The sequence below is a fragment of the Oncorhynchus mykiss genome, chromosome 28, assembly GCF_013265735.2.
Source record: "Oncorhynchus mykiss isolate Arlee chromosome 28, USDA_OmykA_1.1, whole genome shotgun sequence".
Taxonomy (NCBI): domain Eukaryota; kingdom Metazoa; phylum Chordata; class Actinopteri; order Salmoniformes; family Salmonidae; genus Oncorhynchus; species Oncorhynchus mykiss.
The window spans coordinates 34,533,476-34,557,788 of NC_048592.1; the positions used below are offsets into that span (position 1 = coordinate 34,533,476).

A 24,313-nucleotide genomic window follows, 5' to 3' on the forward strand; every position below is an offset into this window, starting at 1 on the left:
TTTGGTTGGAGTCATTGCAGCTAAAAGTGGAACAACTAGTTATTGAGTGAAAAGGGGCAAATACTTTTTCCACATAGGGGCATTGGGTGTTGCTTAACTTTGTTTATGAAATAAATTAAATAAGTATGTAATTGTTGTATTATTTGTTCCCCCCAGGTTCCCTTTATCTAATATTAGGTTTTGGTTGAAGATTTGGTATCAAAAATATTCAAAAGTAGAGGAAATTAGAAAGGGGGCATATACTTTTTCACAGCACTGTATTGCCCGTAAGCTCTGCTACCATGCTCCACTCACTATATCCATCACCTTTCACCCCTCAACCCCTGACCCCTCGTCTGTCCTTTTCATTGTCCAGGTCAACCAGGGCAGCTAGGTTACCCCGGTCTCCCTGGTCCTAAGGGTTTAAAGGGGGAGCCGGGAAGGTACTACACTATAGAGTCAATACCAGGACAACCAGGTGAAAGAGGGCGTCCCGGAGCCAAGGGGTTCAGAGGCCCCCCGGGTCATCCAGGTAGGACCACACAATACCAGACTGTATGGAGTCACACCACAAGCTCTCTCTAGCCACTGTCCATGACTTAGATATGATCTGCCAATTTTCATGTAGTCATTGAAATGGTACATGTTGGAACTTTAAATGATGCACGTTCTACCGTAAATACAAGGTATACTGTGAACTGTTACTGACACGGTGTGCGTTTTCCCTTCCATTGTGTGCACCTCCTTGGCCTAACATAATCGCTGTGTTTCGACGGTGTATAATTACTGGAATTCTGTTAGGATGTGGAGGTAAGCGTGATGTCATTGTATATTGATTGTGATAAACTGTCTGGTTCGAGCCCTGAATGCTGATTGGATGACAGCCGTGGTATATCAGACCGTAATACCACGTGTATGACAAAACATTTATTTTTACTGCTCTAATTACGTTGGTTACCAGTTTATAATAGCAGTAAGGCACCTTGGGGGTTTGTGGTATATTTGCCAATGTACCACGGCTAAGGACTGTATCTAGGGACTCAAATCAAATCAAACTTTATTCGTCACATGCACCGAATACAACAAGTGTAGACTTTACCATGAAATGCTTTCTTACAAGCCCTTAACCAACAGTGCAGTTCAAGAAGAGTTAAGAAAAATATTTACCCAATAAATTAAAGTAAAAAGCAACACAATAAAATAACAATAACGAGGCTATATACAGGGGGTACCGGTACAGAGTCAATGTGTGGGGGTACAGGTTAGAGGTCATTTGTACATGTAGGTAGGGGTGAAGTGACTATGCATAGATAATAAACAGCGAGTGGCAGCAGTGTACAAAACAAATGCGGGGGCGGGGGGGGGGGGATGTAATAGTCCGATGGCCATTTTATTAATTGTTCAGCGGTCTTATGGCTTGGGGGTAGAAGCTGTTAAGGAGCCTTTCGGTCTGTTGCTTCGTGCCTAAGAACAGCCCTTAGCCGTGGTGTATTGGCCATACACCACACCTCCTCGGGCCTTATTGCTGAATTAAACTATCAACATATTTCAAATACTGCTTCGGGCAGCGTCCCAAATAGCATTATGTTTCTCATATAGTGCCCTGCTTTTAGGGCCCAGAGGGTACATAGTAATGCTCTGGAATAGTATGGAATGGTGCTGTTTGGGATGCAGACTAGATGTTGGACTGACACAATGCAAAGTTTCAGGTTGTTAGTCCATTTTCTGAAGTCACTGATGTAACTGGCACTGATGATCAGTGGAGTTATGTTTTTAATTATACATTTTTATTTTGGGGGGGGGGGGGCGTTTGCCAATCATGTCCTGTAGGCATTTATTGTGTTCCTGGTGAGCCGGGTGTACGAGGAGACGATGGCGATACCGGATATCCAGGATTAACGGGATACAAAGGAGAAAAAGGTGAATGACCTTTACTTATTTTGATGTATTTAACGTGGCAAGTCAGTTAAGAGCAAATTGTTATTTTAAAGTGACAGCCTACCCCGGCCAAACCCTAACCCGGACGACGCTGGGTCAATCCCAAACCCTAACCCGGACGACGCTGGGTCAATCCCAAACCCTAACCCGGACGACGCTGGGTCAATCCCAAACCCTAACCCGGACGACGCTGGGTCAATCCCAAACCCTAACCCGGACGACGCTGGGTCAATCCCAAACCCTAACCCGGACGACGCTGGGTCAATCCCAAACCCTAACCCGGACGACGCTGGGTCAATCCCAAACCCTAACCCGGACGACGCTGGGTCAATCCCAATCACGGCCGGTTGTGATACAGCCTGGAATCAAACTAGGGTCTGTAGTGACTCCTCTAGCACTAAGATGCAGTACCTTAGACCGCTGCGCCACTTGGGACCTGTTGGTTGTATGCTCTTGTTTCTTAAGTGTGTGTGTTTGTATGTGTGTGTGCGCGTCTGTGCATGTCTGTCTGCGTGTGATTACACTAACCATGTCTGCGTCTATCCTTCAGGCTACAACGGTGAGTGTGAGTGTACGTACGAGAATGGTCACAGAGGGATCCCAGGTCCTCCGGGCCCCCGCGGACCCCTAGGTTATGATGGGCTGCCAGGGCACAGCGGAGAGAAAGGTGACCATGGATATAATGGGGACCCTGGCTCACAAGGATCCCACGTAAGGCTAACCCATATTGTAGAACATAGAAACTAATTATAAACACTTTTTGTCTGGACTGTAGGGAAACGCAGGCAGGTTACAGTGATGTTGTATGGACTGTAGGGCAACCCAGGCAGGGTACAGTGATGTTGTATGGACTGTAGGGTAACCCAGGCAGGTTACAGTGATGTTGTATGGACTGTAGGGTAACCCAGGCAGGTTACAGTGATGTTGTATGGACTATAGGGCAACCCAGGCAGGTTACAGTGATGTTGTCTGGACTGTAGGGCAACCCAGGCAGGTTACAGTGATGTTGTCTGGACTGTAGGGCAACCCAGGCAGGCTACAGTGATGTTGTCTGTAGGGCAACCCAGGCAGGTTTACAGTGATGTTGTCTGGACTGTCAACCCAGGCAGGTTACAGTGATGTTGTCTGGACTGTCAACCCAGACAGGTTACAGTGATGTTGTCTGGACTGTCAACCCAGGCAGGTTACAGTGATGTTGTCTGGACATGCTTCCCCCTGTAGGGCAACCCAGGCAGGCCTGGTTACAATGGAGTGAAGGGACAGAAGGGAGAGTCCTATGTGACCAACTATAAAGGTGAGTGGAAGATGCGATCCAGATTAGAACGGGCAACGTGAGAAAATCTCTTACGCCTCGATCAGACCATCAGCGTCATTGCGTTTTGGTACACCAGAAGTACACTCATTTCCATTGGAACGCTGCGTTTGCCTTGCATCATTGCGTTGTAGAGGCAGTTGCACTGCGTTCTGGTTGGTGCATGCCTTGGGATTTATCCAAGTATGCATCAAACTGTATGTGTAGACTATACAGAAAGGTTGGCAGAAGGTGTATGTTGAACCTTACTTACACACACACACACACACGCACATATAACCAGTTAACATTGGGGTGCCAGGGTAGCCTAGTGGTTAGAGCGTTGGACTAGTAACCGGTAGGTTGCAAGTTCAAACCCCCGAGCTGACAAGGTACAAATCTGTCGTTCTCCCCCTGAACAGGCAGTTAACCCACTGTTCCTAGGCCCTCATTGAAAATAAGAATTTGTTCTTAACTGACTTGCCTAGTTAAATAAAGGTACTATCAAAAAATATTTAAAAAAAACATGTCTGATTACATAATGATGGAAATCTGATTGCAGGATTTATTAAGCAGCAATGATGATCTGATCGAGTCTCTATAGAACACCACACCAATACCTACCACTGACAGGACAGTGAGATATTTAGTATGTGTATGTGATCCCTGTGGGAATTGAACCCGTACCTTGTGTCATACTTTTCCAAATGAAACACCCATGCTGGTTTGAAATTACGTTTGTCAAATTACATGAAATGTAAAATGCACTTTTTAAATGACCCCTCAACCTTCTTCAGTGCCTTTAGCATTTTGGTGTAATACATTGACATTACCTAACTTGTTGTTTTGGACATTTTAATTGACAGGTGCGAAGGGTGACCCGGGCTTCAATGGCCCCAACGGACCGCATGGCGCCACCGGTCGACCAGGATCCGATGGCTTCCCTGGCGCTGTGGGAGACCCCGGACCCCCGGTGACTTAGTGGGCTAGTCTGTCAGAGGAACATTAATCCACCCAGGGTCATTTTGATTTGAAATGTGGGGGGACATTAGGATCATTTCCTACATTTCTACACTATAATATTGGGGTAACAGTCAATTCCCACTGGGCACAGACGTTAATTCAACGTCTATTCAACGTCTATTCCACGTTGGTTCAATGTAATTTCATTGAAATGACGTGGAAACAACGTTGCTTCAACCAGTGTGTTCCCAGCGGGTTAGTGCATCTGCAGTCTGTCTGTGTTGTCAGTGTACGATTTCTGCTCCGGGCTTCCACTAGGTACAGATCTAGGATCAGCTTGCCCTCCCCAAGTCCCAACCTAAATCATTAGTGGGGAAACACAAAACTGACTTTAGATCAGCCTGTGAGGGACAACTTGTGATGACTTGCCATCTGTCAGGGTGACGGTTACGGTGGCTTGGTAGGTGACAAAGGCTACCCAGGGCTCCATGGTCCTGAAGGCCCCCCAGGCAGACCGGGCCCCCCAGGCCCTGGTGCTCCAGGCCGCCATGGCCACCAAGGGCCCCCAGGGGATGCGGGCCTCCCAGGTCCCCCTGGACAAACTGGACAACCTGGACCTCTAGGTAGGACCGATAGAGAGTGAAACGCCTGAATGAAAATCTACTCCGTGGTAAAAGTCTTAGGTTAACATTACGTCATTTAATATTTACTGAACAAAATGCGTTCTATCTATTTATTGCATATATGTGTTTAATCATGCCAAATCTAGTTCAGCTCAAAATCTGTTTTACCGAAGGGAAACCTTTTTCTTTGCATCACCAGGCGAGGTTCTGCCCTGTGGCCCTTCCAACCCTGGCCTACCTGGCTTAAAGGGTCTACTTGGGCCCCCAGGTAAGCAACTACTGTACATACACACATCATCTTTAACAGTGTCAGTATGTGTTTTTAGGCTTTCTTAAGCATACTTTGGGAGTCTGAAATATGATTAATAGGTGATATATTGATTGAACGTGGTGATAGATTGAATGGCAGGGGATAGATTTATTGACAGTGTTGTTAAATTGATTGACAGGGGATATATTGATTGACAGTGGTGATAGATTGATTGACAGGGGATATATTGATTGCCACTGACTGATCAACCTGTTCTGATTGACTCTCCCCAGGGAATCCTGGACCACCAGGACCACTTGGTTTCCCAGGCCCCACAGGTTCCCTTGGACCTCAAGGCATGAGAGGAGATGACGGGACAGATGGAGGAACTGGACCACCAGGTAATGACGGTTTGGAAGGAATCATCACACTTTGTACATGGGGCCTCCTGAGTGGCTCAGTGGTCTAAGGCACTGCATCGCAGCGCTAGCTGTGCTACTAGAGATCCTGGTTCGAGTCCAGGATCTGCCGCGACCGGGAGGCCCATGGGGCGGCGCACAATTGACCAAGCGATGTTATCCATTCCAAATGGGTTTATTTTGTAAATTAGCTTTTATGTCATTAATAGACAGAGTTTAGTTGGATGGCTGGTTGGTGTGTTTGTTGGTCAGTGGGTTCATTTGTTAGGCAGATAAGGCTGTGATAAGTGATAAGGTAAAATCAAACCAGCGTTGCATTCTATCTTTATGAAATGGATTGGACCTGGCTAGGTTCCGCCATACGTCCAGTAGAGGGCAGTGCTAACCCTACCTCAGCCGTGCTACTCCTACCTCAGCAGTGCTAACCCTACCTCAGCCGTGCTACTCCTACCTCAGCAGTGCTACTCCTACCTCAGCAGTGCTACTCCTACCTCAGCAGTGCTACTCCTACCTCAGCAGTGCTACTCCAGTGCTACTCCTACCTCAGCAGTGCTACTCCAGTGCTACTCCTACCTCAGCAGTGCTACTCCTACCTCAGCAGTGCTACTCCTATCTCAGCCGTGCTACTCCTACCTCAGCCGTGCTACTCCTACCTCAGCCGTGCTACTCCTACCTCAGCAGTGCTACTCCAGTGCTACTCCTACCTCAGCCGTGCTACTCCTACCTCAGCCGTGCTACTCCAGTGCTACTCCTACCTCAGCAGTGCTACTCCAACCTCAGCAGTGCTACTCCAGTGCTACTCCTACCTCAGCAGTGCTACTCCAGTGCTACTCCTACCTCAGCCGTGCTACTCCAGTGCTACTCCTACCTCAGCAGTGCTACTCCTACCTCAGCAGTGCTACTCCTACCTCAGCAGTGCTACTCCTACCACAGCAGTGCTACTCCAGTGCTACTCCTACCTCAGCCGTGCTACTCCAGTGCTACTCCTACCTCAGCAGTGCTACTCCTACCTCAGCAGTGCTACTCCAGTGCTACTCCTACCTCAGCCGTGCTACTCCTACCACAGCAGTGCTACTCCAGTGCTACTCTTACCTCAGCCGTGCTACTCCAGTGCTACTCCTACCTCAGCCGTGCTACTCCGAGCTCAGCAGTGCTACTCCAGTGCTACTCCTACCTCAGCAGTGCTACTCCAGTGCTACTCCTACCTCAGCAGTGCTACTCCTACCTCAGCAGTGCTACTCCTACCTCAGCAGTGCTACTCCTACCACAGCAGTGCTACTCCAGTGCTACTCCTACCTCAGCAGTGCTACTCCAGTGCTACTCCTACCTCAGCAGTGCTACTCCTACCTCAGCAGTGCTACTCCAGTAAAACTCCTACCTCAGAAATTCTAATCCAGACGATATTGAAAAGAGACACAACTTGACCGTGGTCATTCCTCGGGCCTGTAATATTTACACAGTAAAATTAAGACGGGTTATAACTGAAGGGACTGGTTGGAGAGTTAGTGTTTGTAGTGAGTCTGAGTAGTTAGATGGTTCATGTCTGGATCCCTCTTCCCAAACAGGACACCAAGGATGTGTTGGAGATAACGGTGACCCTGGTCAACCTGGAATCAACCTGGACGGACCACCAGGACTCCGTGGACCACCAGGCTCTCCAGGCTGGCCGGGACCTCCAGGAGACACCTTCAACACCGGACCTGGTCCCGTGGGTCCACCTGGACTACCTGGGTTACTGGGACCCAAGGGAGATCCTGGTTTGCCAGGCATCCCTGGACCTCCAGGTGCATCTAACTCACTTAATACACACACACACACACACACACACACACACACACACACACACACACACACACACACACACACACACACACACACACAATATTTCACTGTCCTAACATCTAGTAGTCAACACAGTGAAATAGAGACCATTATAGAGCAGTGGACATTGGAAGAACATTGCATTGGCCCACCAGACACTGTTACTGTATATGTACAGTACCGGGCAGAAGTTTGGACACACCTACTCATTCCAGGGTTTTTCTTTACTATTTCTTTACTTTTCTTTCTTTAGTATTTTTAGAGTGAAGTCATCAACACTATGAAATAACACACATGGAATCATGTAGTAAGCAAAAAAGTGTTAAACAAATCAAAATATATTTAATATTTGAGATTCTTTTAAAGTAGCTCTCTCAATCAGCTTCACCTGTAATGCTTTTCCAAAAGTCTTGAAGGAGTGCTACATCATATGTTGAGCACTTGTTGGCTGCTTTTCCTTCGCTCTGCAGTCCAACTCAACCCTAACCATCTCAACTGGATTGAGGTTGGGTGATTGTGGAGGCCAGGTCATCTGATGCAGCACTCCATAACTCTCCTTCTTGATCAAATAGCCCTTGCACAGGCTGGAGGTGTGTTTTGGGTCGTTGTCCTGTTGAAAAACAAATGGTAGTCCCACTAAATGCAAACCAGATGGGATGGCATATCGCTGCAGAATGATGTGGTGCCTTGAATTCTAAATAAATCACTGACAGTGTCACCAGAAAAGCACCCTAACACCATCACACCTCCTCCATGCTTCACAGTGGGAACCGCACATGCGGAGATCATCTGTTCACCTACTCTGCGTCTCATAAAGACACGGCAGTTGGAACCAAAAATCTCAAATTTGGGCTCATCTAACCAAAGGACAGATTTCCACCGGTCTAATGTCCATTGGTTGTGTTTCTTGGCCCAAGAAAGTGTCTTCTTCTTGTTGATGTCCTTTAGTAGTGGTTTCTTAGCAGCAATTCGACCATGAAGGTCTGATTCATGCAGTCTCCTCTGAACAGTTGCTTTAGAGATGTGTCTGTTACTTGTACTCTGTGAAGTTTTTATTTGGGCTGGTAACTCTAATGAATTTATCCTCTGCAGCAGAGGTAACTCTCGGTCTTCCTTTCCTGTGGCGGTCCTCATGAGAGCCAGTTTCATCATAGCACTTGATGGTTTTTGCGACTGCACTTGAAGCAACGTTCAAAATTCTTGAAATGTTCCGGATTGACTGACCTTCATGTCTTAAGTCATGATTGACTGTCGTTTCTCTTTGCTTATTTGAGCTGTTCTTGCCATTATATGGACTTCGTCTTTTACCAAATAGGGTTATCTTCTGTATACCACCCATACCTTGTCACAACACAACTGATTGGCTCAAATACATTAAGAAGGAAAGAAATTCCACAAATGAACTTTTAACAAGGCACACCTGTTAATTTAAATGCATTCCAGGTGACTACCTCGTGAAGCTGGTTGAGAGAATGCCAAGAGTGTGTAAAGCTGTCATCAAGGCAAAGGGTGGCTACTTTGAAGAATCTGAATTATAAAATATATTTAGATTTGTTTAACACTTTTTTGGTTACTACATGATTCCATATGTGTTATTTCATAGTTTTGATGTCCTCACTATTATTCTACAATGAAGAAAATAAAACCCTTGAAGGAGTAGGTGTGTCCAAACTTTTGACAGGTACTGTATATTGAATGCTTTACAGTCTTTCATTGTTCTTGGTGACTCTAAGATGGGGCTCATCGCATCTCTAACCATATGGTGATTTCATAACAGGGGGATCAGGCCCGTACGGAGGTGTGGGTTACAAGGGGTCAAAAGGAGACACTGGGGACCCAGGACCGAACGGTCCTCCAGGGCCAACAGAATGTAGAGAGAAAGGAGCTGTTGGCCCACCGGGAGCCTCAGGACCACCAGGAGTCAGGGGCCCACCGGGTGAGGATCTAAAATAGCCACCACACGGTACAGTTCTTTTCGTGTTTGATCTGTTTAACACACAGATAAAATCAGGAATCGGTTAGGTTTTGGAACTATCCCCAGAGCATGTCATCGTTTCATAGTCGTTTTAACAGTCACACTTTAAGGGAACTATAAATTAGAAAAGATTAATATGGCATCGATAAAGTATTAACTAAGCACTTCAATACTCACTGCACAGAGCTTCCCATTGTACAATATGCTCTGAACAGTCCTCCACCTCACATTTAGTTAAAAAGACATGTACTACTTTCAGTCATTTAGTGGTGTGTCTTGTTAGGTTTCCGTGGTGATAAAGGACGTAAGGGTGCTATGGGTCCTCCTGGACGTGGAGTGAAGGGACCAGTAGGGATCCCCGGGCCTCCTGGTCCCCCGGGACCCGTTGGTGCCAAAGGTTTCAGTGGGTCACCAGGTGTCCCGGGCTTCCCTGGTGTAACAGGGACCAAAGGTGAGCCAGGTCCAATTATTATTATTATTATTATTATTATTATTATTATCAATATTATTATCATCAATATTATTATTATCAATATTGTTATTACAATTTGTATCACTATTATTAATTATAATTTTGATGATGATGGTTATTATCATTATCATCTGAACATACCACAGCAACAGGCAATGTCAAATAATATGCTGGTTGCTTTTACTATTGTATTACATATTTAATAAACAGAAGCTATTTTTGTTTCCAGCTTGCCTCAGGTTGACTAAAATACAATGCCTTCGGAAAGTATTCAGACCCACTGACTTTTTACACACTTTGATACACTACAGCCTTATTCTAAAATGGATAAAATAGTTTTAAAATACCCCATAATGACATCACAATACCCCATAATGACATCACAATACCCCAAAATGACATCACAATACCTCATAATGACAAAGCAAAAACGGACGGGATTTTTTTGTTGCCAATTTTGTATTTTTTTTAAACTGAAATATTACATTTACATAAGTATTCAGACCCTTTACTCAGTACTTTGTTGAAGTACCTTTGGCAGTGATTACAGCCTTTATTCTTCTTAGGTATGACGTTGCATCTGTATTTCTCCCATTCTTCTCTGCAGATCCTCTCAAGCTCTGTCAGGTTGGATGGGGAGCGTTGCTGCACAGCTATTTTCAGGTCGTGCTCTGGCTGGGTCACTCAAGGACTTTCAGAGACTTGTCCCGAAGCCACTCCTGTGTTGTCCTGCCTGTGTGCTTAGGGTTGTTGTCCTATTGGATGGTGAACCTTCCCTCCAGCTTTCCCTCAGTACTGACTAGTCTCCTAGTCCCTGCAGCTGAAAAACATCCCCACAGCATGATGCTGCCCCCACCATGCTTCACTGTAGGGATGTCCTTGAGACGTGACGCTTGGCATTCAGGCCAAAGAGTTCAATCTTGGTTTCATCAGACCAGATAATCTTGTTTCTCATGGTCTGAGAGTCCTTTAGATGCCTTTTGACAAACTCCAAGTGGGCTGTCATGTGCCTTTTTGAAGAATGGCTTCCTTCTGGCCACTCTACCATAAAGGCCTGATTGGTGGAGGGTTGCAGAGATGGTTGTCCTTCTGGAAGGTTCTCCCATGTCCACAGAGGAACTCCAGAGCTGAGTGACCATCGGTTTCTTGGTCACCTCCCTGACCAAAGCCCTTTTCCCCCGATTGCTCAGTTTGGCTGGGCGGCCAGCCCTTGATGGTTCCAAACTTCTTCAATTTAAGAATGATGGAGGACACTGTGTTCTTGGCAGTGGTGGAAAAAGTACCCCATTTTCATACTTAAGAAATTAAAAAATACCTTAAATGAAAATGACTCAAGTAAAAGTGAAAGTCACCCAGTAAAATACTACTTGAGTAAAAGTCTAAAGTATTTGGTTTTAAATATACTTAAGTATCAAAAGTATAAGTATAAATCATTTCACTTTCATTATATTAAGCAAACCAAACTAAATTTACAGATAGCCAGGTGCACACTCCAACACTCAGACATCATTTACAAATTAAGCATGTATGTTTAGTGAGTCTACCAGATCAGAGGCAGTAGGGATGACCAGGGATGTTCTCTTGATAAGTGCGTGAATTGGACCATTTTCCTGTCCTGCTAACAAGTACTTTTGGGTGTCAGGTAAAATGTATGGAGTAAAAAGTACATAATTTTCTTTAGGAATGTAGTGAAGTAAAAGTTGTCAAAAATATAAATACTAAAGTACAGATATAAAGTACACCCCAAAAAACACTTGAGTAGTACTTTAAAGTATGTTTACTTAAGTACTTTACACCACTGGTTCTTGGGGACCTTCAATGCGGCAGAATGTTTTTTGTACCCTTCCCCAGATCTGTGCCTCGACACAATCCTGTCTCGGAGCCCTACGGACAATTCCTTCGACCTCATGGCTTGGTTTTTGCGCTGACATGCACTTTCATCTGTGGAACCTTATATACACATGTGTGTGCCTTTCCAAATCATGTCCAATCAATTGACTTTACCACAGGTGGACTCCAATGAAGTTGTAGAAACATCTCAAGGATGATCAATGGAAACAGGATGCACCTGAGCTCAACTTCGAGTCTCATAGCAAATGATCTGAATACTTATGTAAATAAGGTATTTCTGTTTTTTAATTTGAATAGATTTGCCCAAATTTCTAACAACCTTTTTTCACTTTGTCAGTATAGGGTATTGTGATGTCATTATGGGGTATTGTGATGTCATTATGGGGTATTGTGATGTCATTATGGGGTATTGTGTAGATTGCTTTGGCTTTGTATTTATTTAATCCATTGTAGAATAAGGCTGTAACGTAACAAAATGTGGAAAAAGTCAACGGTCTGAAAACTTTCCAAAGGCACTGTAAAGTTATGACATTTAGGTGATTCTCTGTTCGCACTTTGAATTGAATCATTTGAATTGGGATAAGGATATATAAATATGGATGCCATGTTTTGGGTATCGCCTGCCTCAAAATAGACAGCCTGCAAAATAGACGTACACAACTCTGATATCCCATTTTGAGTACAAAGAATACCAGGACCGTGTTCATTAGGCATCAATAAGAAACACAAATTGTTTTTCCATTGCAAAATATTTTTCAGGTGATGCCCTAATGAACATGACCCAGCCAATGAACTATCTTTATTATTATCCTATGACAATTATTCCCAATGATGTCATCTTTCCCAGGGCCCAGGGGATATCCTGGTAGAGATGGATCGGCTATTCCTGGTACACCGGGTCGGCCTGGAAACCCAGGATCCCGTGGGAGGCAAGGGGAGAGGGGTTTCACAGGACGTGACGGTCAAGATGGAGACCAGGGGTACAAAGGAGCCAAAGGTACAAACTGTACATTACAGTGTATGCACATTGCAGCATCCACATGATAAAATACATACATAGTATTTTGTGTTTACCTTTGGTATCTGCACACAGACAGTCAACCTTCCTTAGAAGTATTTGTAATTACTCTCCTTATGTGGAGTGTCATTTCAGTGAATTTAGAAAACTATTCTCTCTGTTGTATACTTCCTTGTTTACAGTATCCTATCTCTCTTCATGACTATGTGCATGATTTCCTCTCTGCATACTTTGCATAACATTACTATTTCAGTGTGCTGTCCCTCGCCGTAGACTGTTTCTGCATAGAACGCCATATCACCCGTTGTTGTTGCATTCACAGTATTATATATGTTGTACTTATATGTACACATAGTGTAGTATATTATATTGTTCAGTATATTACACGTTGACAGAGTGTAGAATGTCCCCAGGTCATAGAGGTCCCCCCGGAAGTCCTGGCCCAGTAGGAGTCATAACCGTTAAAGGACAGAAGGGCTCTGAAGGACCACCAGGAGAGGATGGGATCACTGGAGCCAGAGGTGAGAGAGACACAACACAACCCCCTCTGGACACTCTTACAAAACAAGGTGCTCTCTAGAACCCGAAATCTGGCTGTCCCCATAGGAGAACCCTTTGAAGAACCCGTTTTGGTTCCAAGTAGAACCCTTTTGAGTTCCATATAGAACTCGGAGGGTTCTATATGGAAAATTGTACTTAGAACTAAAAAAAGGGTTCTCCTGTTTGGACACCCAATAAACCTTTTTGGAACCCTTTTTTCAGAGAAAAGGGTTCGCAGTAGCACCATGCAACTGTGTTAAAACAGATCAGTTCTGCTTTGGTAATAGATGTTGGACTAGGTTTTTTTTTTTGTTTAAATACTTCAAACTAATATAAGAGGATGCAGGTGGTAGACGGTGGGACTGTATTTTAGCAGGTGGTAGACGGTGGGACTGTATTTTAGCAGGTGGTAGACGTTGGGACTGTATTTTAGCAGGTGGTAGACGGTGGGACTGTATTTTAGCAGGTGGTAGACGGTGGGACTGTATTTTAGCAGGTGGTAGACGTTGGGACTGTATTTTAGCAGGTGGTAGACGGTGGGACTGTATTTTAGCAGGTGGTAGACGGTGGGACTGTATTTTAGCAGGTGGTAGACGGTGGGACTGTATTTTAGCAGGTGGTAGACGGTGGGACTGTATTTTAGCAGGTGGTAGACGTTGGGACTGTATTTTAGCAGGTGTTAGACGGTGGGACTGTATTTTAGCAGGTGGTAGATGGTGGGACTGTATTTTAGCAGGTGGTAGACGGTGGGACTGTATTTTAGCAGGTGGTAGACGGTGGGACTGTATTTTAGCAGGTGGTAGACGGTGGGACTGTATTTTAGCAGGTGGTAGACGGTGAGACTGTATTTTAGCAGGTGGTAGACGGTGGGACTGTATTTTAGCAGGTGGCAGACGGTGGGACTATTTTAGCAGGTGGTAGACGGTGGGACTGTATTTTAGCAGGTGGTAGACGGTGGGACTGTATTTTAGCAGGTGGTAGACGGTGAGACTGTATTTTAGCAGGTGGTAGACGGTGGGACTGTATTTTAGCAGGTGGCAGACGGTGGGACTATTTTAGCAGGTGGTAGACGGTGGGACTGTATTTTAGCAGGTGGTAGACGGTGGGACTGTATTTTAGCAGGTGGAAGATGGCGGGACTGTATTTTAGCAGGTGGTAGACGGTGGGACTGTATTTTAGCAGGTGGTAGACGGTGGGACTGTATTTTAGCAGGTGGTAGACGGTGGGACTGTATTTTAGCAGGTGGTAGACGGTGGGACTGTATTTTAGCAGGTGGTAGACGGTGGGACTGTATTTTAGCAGGTGGTAGACGGTGGGACTGTATTTTAGCAGGTGGTAGACGGTGGGACTGTATTTTAGCAGGTGGTAGACGGTGGGACTATTTTAGCAGGTGGTAGACGGAGGGACTGTATTTTAGCAGGTGGTAGACGGTGGGACTGTATTTTAGCAGGTGGTAGACGGTGGGACTGTATTTTAGCAGGTGGTAGACGGTGGGACTGTATTTTAGCAGGTGGTAGACGGTGGGACTGTATTTTAGCAGGTGGTAGACGGTGGGACTGTATTTTAGCAGGTGGTAGACGGTGGGACTGTATTTTAGCAGGTGGTAGACGGTGGGACTGTATTTTAGCAGGTGGTAGACGGAGGGACTGTATTTTAGCAGGTGGTAGACGGTGGGACTGTATTTTAGCAGGTGGTAGACGGTGGGACTGTATTTTAGCAGGTGGTAGACGGTGGGACTGTATTTTAGCAGGTGGTAGACGGTGGGACTGTATTTTAGCAGGTGGTAGACGGTGGGACTGTATTTTAGCAGGTGGTAGACGGTGGGACTGTATTTTAGCAGGTGGTAGACGGTGGGACTGTATTTTAGCAGGTGGTAGACGGTGGGACTGTATTTTAGCAGGTGGTAGACGGTGGGACTGTATTTTAGCAGGTGGTAGACGGTGGGACTGTATTTTAGCAGGTGGTAGACGGTGGGACTGTATTTTAGCAGGTGGTAGACGGAGGGACTGTATTTTAGCAGGTGGTAGACGGTGGGACTGTATTTTAGCAGGTGGTAGACGGTGGGACTGTATTTTAGCAGGTGGTAGACGGTGGGACTGTATTTTAGCAGGTGGTAGACGGTGGGACTGTATTTTAGCAGGTGGTAGACGGTGGGACTGTATTTTAGCAGGTGGTAGACGGTGGGACTGTATTTTAGCAGATGGTAGACGGTGGGACTATTTTAGCAGGTGGTAGACGGAGGGACTGTATTTTAGCAGGTGGTAGACGGTGGGACTGTATTTTAGCAGGTGGTAGACGGTGGGACTGTATTTTAGCAGGTGGTAGACGGTGGGACTGTATTTTAGCAGGTGGTAGACGGTGGGACTGTATTTTAGCAGGTGGTAGACAGTGGGACTATTTTAGCAGGTGGTAGACGGTGGGACTGTATTTTAGCAGGTGGTAGACGGTGGGACTGTATTTTAGCAGGTGGTAGACGGTGGGACTGTATTTTAGCAGGTGGTAGACGGTGGGACTGTATTTTAGCAGGTGGTAGACGGTGGGACTGTATTTTAGCAGGTGGTAGACGGTGGGACTGTATTTTAGCAGGTGGTAGACGGTGGGACTGTATTTTAGCAGGTGGTAGACGGTGGGACTGTATTTTAGCAGGTGGTAGACGGTGGGACTGTATTTTAGCAGGTGGTAGACGGTGGGACTGTATTTTAGCAGGTGGTAGACGGCGGGACTGTATTTTTGATTCTCTAATAATACATGGATAAACAATGCACTGTTCTTTCTTCTCAGGTTCCAAGGGCTCAAGTGGGTCACCAGGTAAACCAGGGGGGAATGGACAGGATGGTCCTCCTGGATATGAGAAAGGGCTCCCAGGACAACCTGGCAGACCTGGTCCCCCTGGACCCCCCGGACCTCGAGGACCTAAAGGCTTGAGTGGTATAGTTGGTTTCCCTGGACCAGTCGGTGATAAGGTACTTCATTACTGATACTCATCACTACATCTTAGATGTTCTTTGTTTACCTCATTAAACTACTAAAACTTTGGTAAAAATTGCTATTATGAATGGTTTCCAGACAAATGAATGCTGCTCAAGATTGATAAATGAGGTGCAGTATGTCTGTATGTATTTAAGTTGAGAATATATTCCTTCCCAAGTAAGTGGTCTTGGAAGTAATGTAGGAACAGATGTCTTTGTTAAGACACAGGATGTTTATGTGTGAGTATCTTGGTGTGTTGGTGTTACTGTGTGTTGCTATGCCAGTGGGTGTTACTGTGTGTTGCTATGCCAGTGACTGTTGGTTTATCCCCCTTGCAGGGGGACCCTGGGCACACGGGCCCTCCTGGGAACCCAGGCCTTCCAGGAATGACAGGCTTACAGGGTGAGTAGAGAGACAACAGAAAATACACACAAACATGATAAGGGGAACTTAAAGGGACAGGAAGAGAGGAAGGGGAGGTCATAAAGGGACAGGAAGAGAGGAAGGGGAGGTCATAAAGGGACAGGAAGAGAGGAAGGGGAGGTCATAAAGGGACAGGAAGAGAGGAAGGGGAGGTCATAAGGGGACAGGAAGAGAGGAAGGGGAGGTCATAAAGGGACAGGAAGAGAGGAAGGGGAGGTCATAAATGGACAGGAAGAGAGGAAGTGGAGGTCATAAAGGGACAGGAAGAGAGGAAGGGGAGGTCATAAAGGGACAGGAAGAGAGGAAGGGGAGGTCATAAAGGGACAGGAAGAGAGGAAGGGGAGGTCATTAAGGGACAGGAAGAGAGGAAGGGGAGGTCATAAAGGGACAGGAAGAGAGGAAGGGGAGGTCATAAAGGGACAGGAAGAGAGGAAGGGGAGGTCATAAAGGGACAGGAAGAGAGGAAGGGGAGGTCATAAAGGGACAGGAAGAGAGGAAGGGGGGGGTCATAAAGGGACAGGAAGAGAGGAAGGGGAGGTCATAAAGGGACAAGAAGAGAGGATTCCAAAACGTGGGTTATTATCAGAGTGAAAGTGCTGTAATTACGACTAATATCTTCTCTGTATCCTGACACTCAAACCCCTGACCCTATTCTGCAGGTGACCCAGGAGACTCTATAGGACAACCAGGACTACCTGGGCCACCGGGTCCTCCAGGAGAATGCAGAACCTTAGGTGATCACAATACAACGTCTGCTGACAGCATGGCTCCTTATTCCCCATACAGAGCTCTACACTCCGCTTGGCTAGAGCCAGAGTATCTGGGGCGCTACATTTGGACACATTTCCAACTGAGTGAACAAACACAAACAACACTATTACAGTTTTGAGATGATGACAACAGGATACAGGATGTTTAGGACTCCCGGATCTACCAGATAAAAAAGTTACTAAATAAATACTCACTTCCAATGGGGATTCTAGCCCGTACAGTTTAGAAGTCACATCAGTGCACAGTACACTCTTAGGAAAACTATGCTATCTAGAACCTAAAAAGGTTATTCGACTGTCCCCATAGGACAACCCTTTGAAGAACCCTTTTGGGTTCTATGTAGAACCCTTTCCATGTAGGACCAAAAAGTGTTCTCCCTGGAACCAAAAAGGGTTCTCCTATGGGGACAGCCGAAGAACCCTTTTGGAACCCTTTTTTTCTAAGAGGGCAGCATGACAGAACTGTGTGCTATGTATGTATCATGACCGTATCTCTCCTGTTTATTAATTTGTGTTTATGTTCTCCCATGATCCTGGTACTGCTCTTGTCCAGAGTGTGATGCTGAGTCATTAGAATAGGAGTAACTTCAGGTCACATATGATATTCAGGGATATTAACTGAATATGCTATGGCTAGCTTGCCGTACTTTACCTGCACACAGAGGATAGCTGCAAAAAGTCTTATGCTCAGGTGAGGTCCCCAATGCATTAGGTGTTTTGGCGCTGCTCACTATACCTTCTGAAGGGTGCACCGATCGGGTCGATCAGGCCCCATCTGAGCCAGGTGGCTTGCCAACTGCTCCTCCAGCCATTACCATGCCCTCTCTGCCTCCTGCCTAGCTATGCAACAGATCTTCTAACGCTGTGCTCCCTTTACTCATAGAATCCTTAGTGTCCTTCTACTGGTAGACACTTGGCCTTCCATCCCTTGTCAGTGCATTCATCCACGAGTGTCTGGCACGTCAACAGCTTCCTTTCGTAGGCTTCCTTAATGCTCTCCTCCTGTGGAGTCATTAGCATGGCCATTTAGATGTTGGTGCTCCTTGACCAGACTGGCAGGTCTGGTCTGAATGTTGTGCTAACAATGTCCTGGGGGAAGATGAGATGCCTTCCCAGGTCAGCTCTTAACTCTTTCCAATCCGCTGCTGTTGTTGTCAGTAAATTGCTGCTGTTCTCAGTCTGTCAGTCAGTCAGGCTGCTGCTGTTGTCAGTCAGTCAGGCTGCTGCTGTTGTTCCCAGTCAGTCAGTCAGGCTGCTGCTGTTGTTGTCAGTCTGTCAGTCAGTCAGTCAGGCTGCTGCTGCTGTTGTCAGTCAGTCAGTCAGGCTGCTGCTGTTGTCAGTCAGTCAGTCAGGCTGCTGCTGTTGTTCCCAGTCAGTCAGTCAGGCTGCTGCTGTTGTTGTCAGTCTGTCAGTCAGTCAGTCAGGCTGCTGCTATTGTTCCCAGTCAGTCAGTCAGGCTGCTGCTATTGTTCCCAGTCAGTCAGTCAGTCAGGCTGCTGCTGTTGTTCCCAGTCAGTCAGTCAGTCAGTCAGGCTGCTGCTGTTCTCAGTCAGTCAGGCTGCTGCTGTTCTCAGTCAGTCAGGCTGCTGCTGTTCTCAGTCAGTCAGTCAGTCAGGCTGCTGCTGTTGTTCCCAGTCAGTCAGTCAGGCTGCTGCTGTTCTCAGTCAGTCAGTCAGTCAGGCTGCTGCTGTTCTCAGTCAGTCAGTCAGTCAGGCAGGCTGCTGCTGTTCTCAGTCAGTCAGTCAGTCAGGCTGCTGCTGTTGTTCCCAGTCAGTCAGTCAGTCAGGCTGCTGCTGTTGTTCCCAGTCAGTCAGTCAGTCAGTCAGTCAGGCTGCTGCTGCTGTTCTCAGTCAGTCAGTCAGGCTGCTGCTGTTCTCAGTCAGTCAGTCAGTCAGTCAGGCTGCTGCTGTTGTTCCCAGCCAGTCAGTCAGTCAGGCTGCTGCTGTTGTTCCCAGCCAGTCAGTCAGTCAGTCAGTCAGGCTGCTGCTGTTGTTCCCAGCCAGTCAGTCAGTCAGGCTGCTGCTGTTGTTCCCAGCCAGTCAGTCAGTCAGTCAGTCAGGCTGCTGTTGTTCCCAGTCAGTCAGTCAGTCAGTCAGTCAGGCTGCTGTTGTTCCCAGCCAGTCAGTCAGTCAGTCAGTCAGGCTGCTGTTGTTCCCAGTCAGTCAGTCAGTCAGGCTGCTGCTGTTGTTCCCAGCCAGTCAGTCAGTCAGGCTGCTGCTGTTGTTCCCAGCCAGTCAGTCAGTCAGGCTGCTGCTGTTGTTCCCAGCCAGTCAGTCAGTCAGGCTGCTGCTGTTGTTCCCAGTCAGGCTGCTGCTGCTGTTGTTTTCTGTATTTGTGTTCACTTCCAAATGTGACGTTTGTGTTGGGGCAGTGATTCACACTCCTAGAAGGTATGTGCAGGTGTGATTGGCACTAGGGTTGCAAAATTCCGGTAACTTTTCCAGAAATCCTTGTTGGAGGATTACAGATGTCCTTATTTCCTCCCGATTCTGGGAACCTCCCAACCGGAATTTCTGGGAAAGTGACTAGAAATGTGCAACCCTAATTGATCTTTTTCACACTCTATAGATCCAAAGGGAGACCCAGGAGATCCAGGGAGCCCAGGACCCAGAGGCTCACCAGGACAGCCTGGTGTCCACGGAGCCCGTGGACCACTGGGTGGCCCAGGTAATGGATCCCTAAAGTCCCCTTCTGTATGTCACTCATTTCATATTTTCTCCTTAGGACAGGGTACAGGACATTTAATTTATGTCTATGTGTTTGTTTAGTGTCTACATATGTAAGCATTTTAGATTCTAAAGTTTGTGTGTGTGCAGGTTTCCCTGGTCCCTCAGGTCCGCCGGGTCGTCCAGGCTCCCCAGGGCCTCCCGGAGGAATTCTCGGAGGTCAAGGCCCCAAGGGCAATCCTGGACTGCCCGGTCCTCCAGGTACTAAGACCCAATCTACAAAGTCGGAGATTTACATTCACCTTAGCCAAATACATTTAAACTCAGTTTTTCACAATTCCTGACATTTAATCCCAGTAAAAAATACCCTGTCTTAGGTCAGTTAGGATCACCAGTTTATTTTAAGAATGTGAAATGTCAGAATAATAGTAGAGAGAATTATTTCTTTCAGCTTTTATTTCTTTCATCACATTCCAAGTGGTTCAGAAGTGTACATACACTCAATTAGTATTTTGTAGCATTGCCTTTAAATTGTTCAACTTGGGGCAAACGTTTCGGGTAGCCTTCCACAAGCTTCCCACAATAAGTTGGGTGAATTTTGTTCCATTCATCCTGACAGAGCTGTTGTAACTGAGTCAGGTTTATAGGCCTCCTTGCTCGCACACGCTTTGTCAGTTCTGCCCACAAATTTCCTATAGGATGAGGTCAGGGCTTTGTGATGGCCACTCCAATACCTTGACTTTGTTGTCATGTAGCCATTTTCCACAACTTTGGAAGTATGCTTGGGGTCATTGTCCATTTGGAAGACCAATTTGCGACCAAGCTTTAACTTCCTGACTGATGTCTTGACATGTTGCTTCAATATATCCACATAATTTTCTTTCCTCGTGATGTTATCTATTTTGTGAAGCGCACCAGTCCCTCCTGCAGTAAAGCACCCACACAACATGATGCTGCCACCCCAGTGCTTCATGGTTGGGATGGGGATCTTCGGCTTGCAAGCATCCCCCTTTTTCCTCCAAACATAACGATGGTTATTATGGCCAAGCAGTTATATTTTTGTTTCATCAGACCAGAGGACATTTCTCCAAAAAGTACGATCTTTGTCCCCATGTGCAGTTGCAAACCATAGTCTGGCTTTTTTATGGCGGTTTTGGAGCAGTGGCTTCTTCCTTGTTGAGCGGACTTTCAGGTTATGTCATTATTGGAGTCATTTAACTGTGGATATAGATACTTTTGTACCTGTTTCTCCAGCATCTTCACAAGGTCCTTTGCTGTTGTTCTGGGATTGATTTGCACTTTTGGCACCAAAGTACGTTCATCTCTAGGAAACAGAACGCGTCTCCTTCCTGAGCAGTGGTCCCATGGTGTTTATACTTGTGTACTATTGTTTGTACAGATGAACGTGGTACCTTCAGGCATTTGGAAATTGCTCCCAATGATGAACCAGACTTGTGGAGGTCTACAATTTTTTTCTGAGGTCTTGGCTGATTTCTTTTGATTATCCCATCATGTCAAACAAAGAGGCACTAAGTTTGAAGGTAGGCCTTGAATTACACTGCTCAAAAAAAGAAATAAAGGGAACACTAAAATAACACATCCTAGATCTGAATTAATGAAATATTCTTATTAAATATTTTTTTCTTTACATAGTTGATTGTGCTGACAACAAAATCACACAAAAATGATCAATGGAAATCAAATTTATCAACCCATGGAGGTCTGGATTTGGAGTCACACTCAAAATTAAAGTGGAAAACCACACTACAGGCTGATCCAACTTTGATGTAATGTCCTTAAAACAAGTCAAAATGAGGCTCAGTAGAGTGTGTGGCCTCCACGTGCCTGTATGACCTGCCTACAACGCCTGGGCATGCTCCTGATGAGGTGGCGGGTGGTCTCCTGAGGGATCTCCTCCCAGACCTGGACTAAAGCATCCGCCAACTCCTGGACAGTCTGTGGTGCAACGTGGCGTTGGTGGATGGAGCGAGACATGATGTCCCATATGTGCTCAATTGGATTCAGGTCTGGGGAACGGGCGGGCCAGTCCATAGCATCAATGCCTTCCTCTTGCAGGAACTGCTGACACACTCCAGCAACATGATATCTTGCATTAGGAGGAACCCAGGGCCAACCGCACCAGAATATGGTCTCACAAGGGGTCTGAGGATCTCATCTCGGTACCTAATGGCAGTCAGGCTACCTCTGGCGAGCACATGGAGGGCTGTGCGGCCCCCCAAAGAAATGCCACCCCACACCATGACTGACCCACCGCCAAACCGGTCATGCTGGAGGATGTTGCAGGCAGCAGAGCGTTCTCCACGGCGTCTCCAGACTCTGTCACGTCTGTCACATGTGCTCAGTGTGAACCTGCTTTCATCTGTGAAGAGCACAGGGCGCCAGTGGTGAATTTGCCAATCTTGGTGTTCTCTGGCAAATGCCAAACGTCCTGCACGGTGTTGGGCTGTAAGCACAACCCCCACCTGTGGACGTCGGGCCCTCATACCACCCTCATGTAGTCTGTTTCTGACCGTTTGAGCAGACACATGCACATTTGTGGCCTGCTGGAGGTCATTTTGCAGGGCTCTGGCAGTGCTCCTCCTTGACTTGATGTGAATTTCTCCACAGGTTTCCCGGGACCCCCAGGGCTGCATGGTCTGAACGGGCTCCAAGGCCAAAAAGGAGAGAAGGGAGCAAGAGGTGAGGTTACAAACACTTATCTATTCAGAGACAGTTATTTATCGATATCTAAATCCAGGTAAAGTACGTTACTAATTGAAACAGGTACCAGTAGTCCTTATGTGTCACATCTCACTCTCTCAGGACCAGATGTGTTGGGCCCACGAGGGCCATCTGGGTTCCCCGGACTCAAAGGCCACACAGGCTCCCAGGGACCCCCGGGAACGTCTTACCCCGGATCTAAAGGCCTAAGGGGCCCTCCAGGCTACCAAGGTACTGTTTGTGTCAGTCATGAGTGAAAAATGTGCTTTTCAAGATAGTAATGACATGATTGATATGCCATGTAAGAGATCACCATACGTTAGAATTTAGCAAAAGGTTGGCGTGTGATTTTATTTTAAGTTTATAGAAGGTGCATTCGGAAAGTATTCAGACTCCTGGACTTTCTTTCACATGTTGTTACATTACAGATTTATTCAAAAATGTATGAATCTACACACAATACCCCATAATGACAAAGCGAAAACAGGTTTTTAGACATTTTTTAAATGTATTAAAAACTAAAACATTTTAACACTGTGATTTTCTTTTAAGTTTCTAATGTAGTAGATACAGTACATTGTGTGTCATTACTGCGTAGTTCCCCGGTGGAGTAGGGTACATGTGAGTGTTGGGTTGTTGACATGATGTTAGGTACTGTTTGACTCCTGTATGGTTGATTGAATGTGTAATGTCACCCAGGACCAAAAGGAGTCACTGGTGAGCCCGGTGGTTCAGGTGGAGAGTGCTCAGAATGTCACAGAGGACCCAATGGAGAGCCAGGATACGAAGGCATTCATGGACCTCCAGGTGTGCATGTGTGTCTGTGTCTGTCTCTGTCTCTGTCTCTGTCTCTGTCTCTGTCTGTCTGTCTGTCTGTCTGTCTGTCTGTCTGTACCAGGTGACAAATGTCTGTCTGTCTGTCTGTCTGTCTGTCTGTCTGTCTGTCTGTACCAGGTGACAAATGTCTGTCTGTCTGTCTGTCTGTACCAGGTGACAAATGTCTGTCTGTACCAGGTGACAAATGTCTGTCTGTCTGTCTGTCTGTCTGTCTGTCTGTCTGTCTGTACCAGGTGACAAATGTCTGTCTGTCTGTCTGTCTGTACCAGGTGACGTCTGTCTGTCTGTACCAGGTGACAAATGTCAAACTGTCTGTCAGTGTGTACGCCAAATAATGAAAGGCTTACTTACAAGCCCTTAACCAACAATGCAGTTTTAAGAAAATACCTAAAAAAAGGTAAGAGAAAAGAATAACAAATAATTAAAGAGCAGCAGTAAATCACAATTTCGGGGCTGTATACAGGGGGGGTACCGGTACAGAGTCAATGTGCAGGGGATCGGTGTCAAGGTAATTGAGATAATATGTACATGTAGGTAGAGTTATTAAAGTGACTATGCATAGATAATAACAGAGTAGCAGAAGCTTAGAAGGGGGGGGGGGGCAATGCAAATATTCTGGGTAGCCATTTGATTAGCTGTTCAGGGGTTTTATGGCTTGGGGTTAGAAGCTGTTTAGAAGCCTCTTGGACCTAACGTTGGCGCTCCAGTACCGCCGTGTTGTTACCTACCCTCACCACCTGGGGGCAGCCCGTCAGGAAGTCCAGGATCCAGTTGCAGAGGGAGGTG

The 24,313-nt window shown here is 46.3% G+C and overlaps 1 protein-coding gene across 1 annotated transcript in view; it reads left to right on the forward strand.

Moving 5' to 3' along the window:
- The window catches only part of LOC110508231 (collagen alpha-4(IV) chain), a 68,807-nt gene that overhangs the window by 33,930 nt on the left and 10,564 nt on the right, over positions 1–24,313 (forward strand). The window contains exons 20-41 of the mRNA XM_036966381.1: positions 356–511; positions 781–789; positions 1,810–1,899; positions 2,468–2,628; positions 3,139–3,211; positions 4,075–4,181; positions 4,611–4,794; positions 4,994–5,062; positions 5,338–5,445; positions 7,029–7,247; positions 9,062–9,220; positions 9,543–9,710; positions 12,430–12,579; positions 13,014–13,121; positions 15,922–16,103; positions 16,449–16,512; positions 17,193–17,267; positions 19,872–19,970; positions 20,120–20,230; positions 22,598–22,669; positions 22,793–22,921; positions 23,390–23,497. Of these exons, the coding sequence (XP_036822276.1) occupies positions 356–511; positions 781–789; positions 1,810–1,899; positions 2,468–2,628; positions 3,139–3,211; positions 4,075–4,181; positions 4,611–4,794; positions 4,994–5,062; positions 5,338–5,445; positions 7,029–7,247; positions 9,062–9,220; positions 9,543–9,710; positions 12,430–12,579; positions 13,014–13,121; positions 15,922–16,103; positions 16,449–16,512; positions 17,193–17,267; positions 19,872–19,970; positions 20,120–20,230; positions 22,598–22,669; positions 22,793–22,921; positions 23,390–23,497 (2,601 nt within the window). The remainder of the gene's footprint in view (positions 1–355; positions 512–780; positions 790–1,809; positions 1,900–2,467; positions 2,629–3,138; positions 3,212–4,074; positions 4,182–4,610; positions 4,795–4,993; positions 5,063–5,337; positions 5,446–7,028; positions 7,248–9,061; positions 9,221–9,542; positions 9,711–12,429; positions 12,580–13,013; positions 13,122–15,921; positions 16,104–16,448; positions 16,513–17,192; positions 17,268–19,871; positions 19,971–20,119; positions 20,231–22,597; positions 22,670–22,792; positions 22,922–23,389; positions 23,498–24,313) is intronic.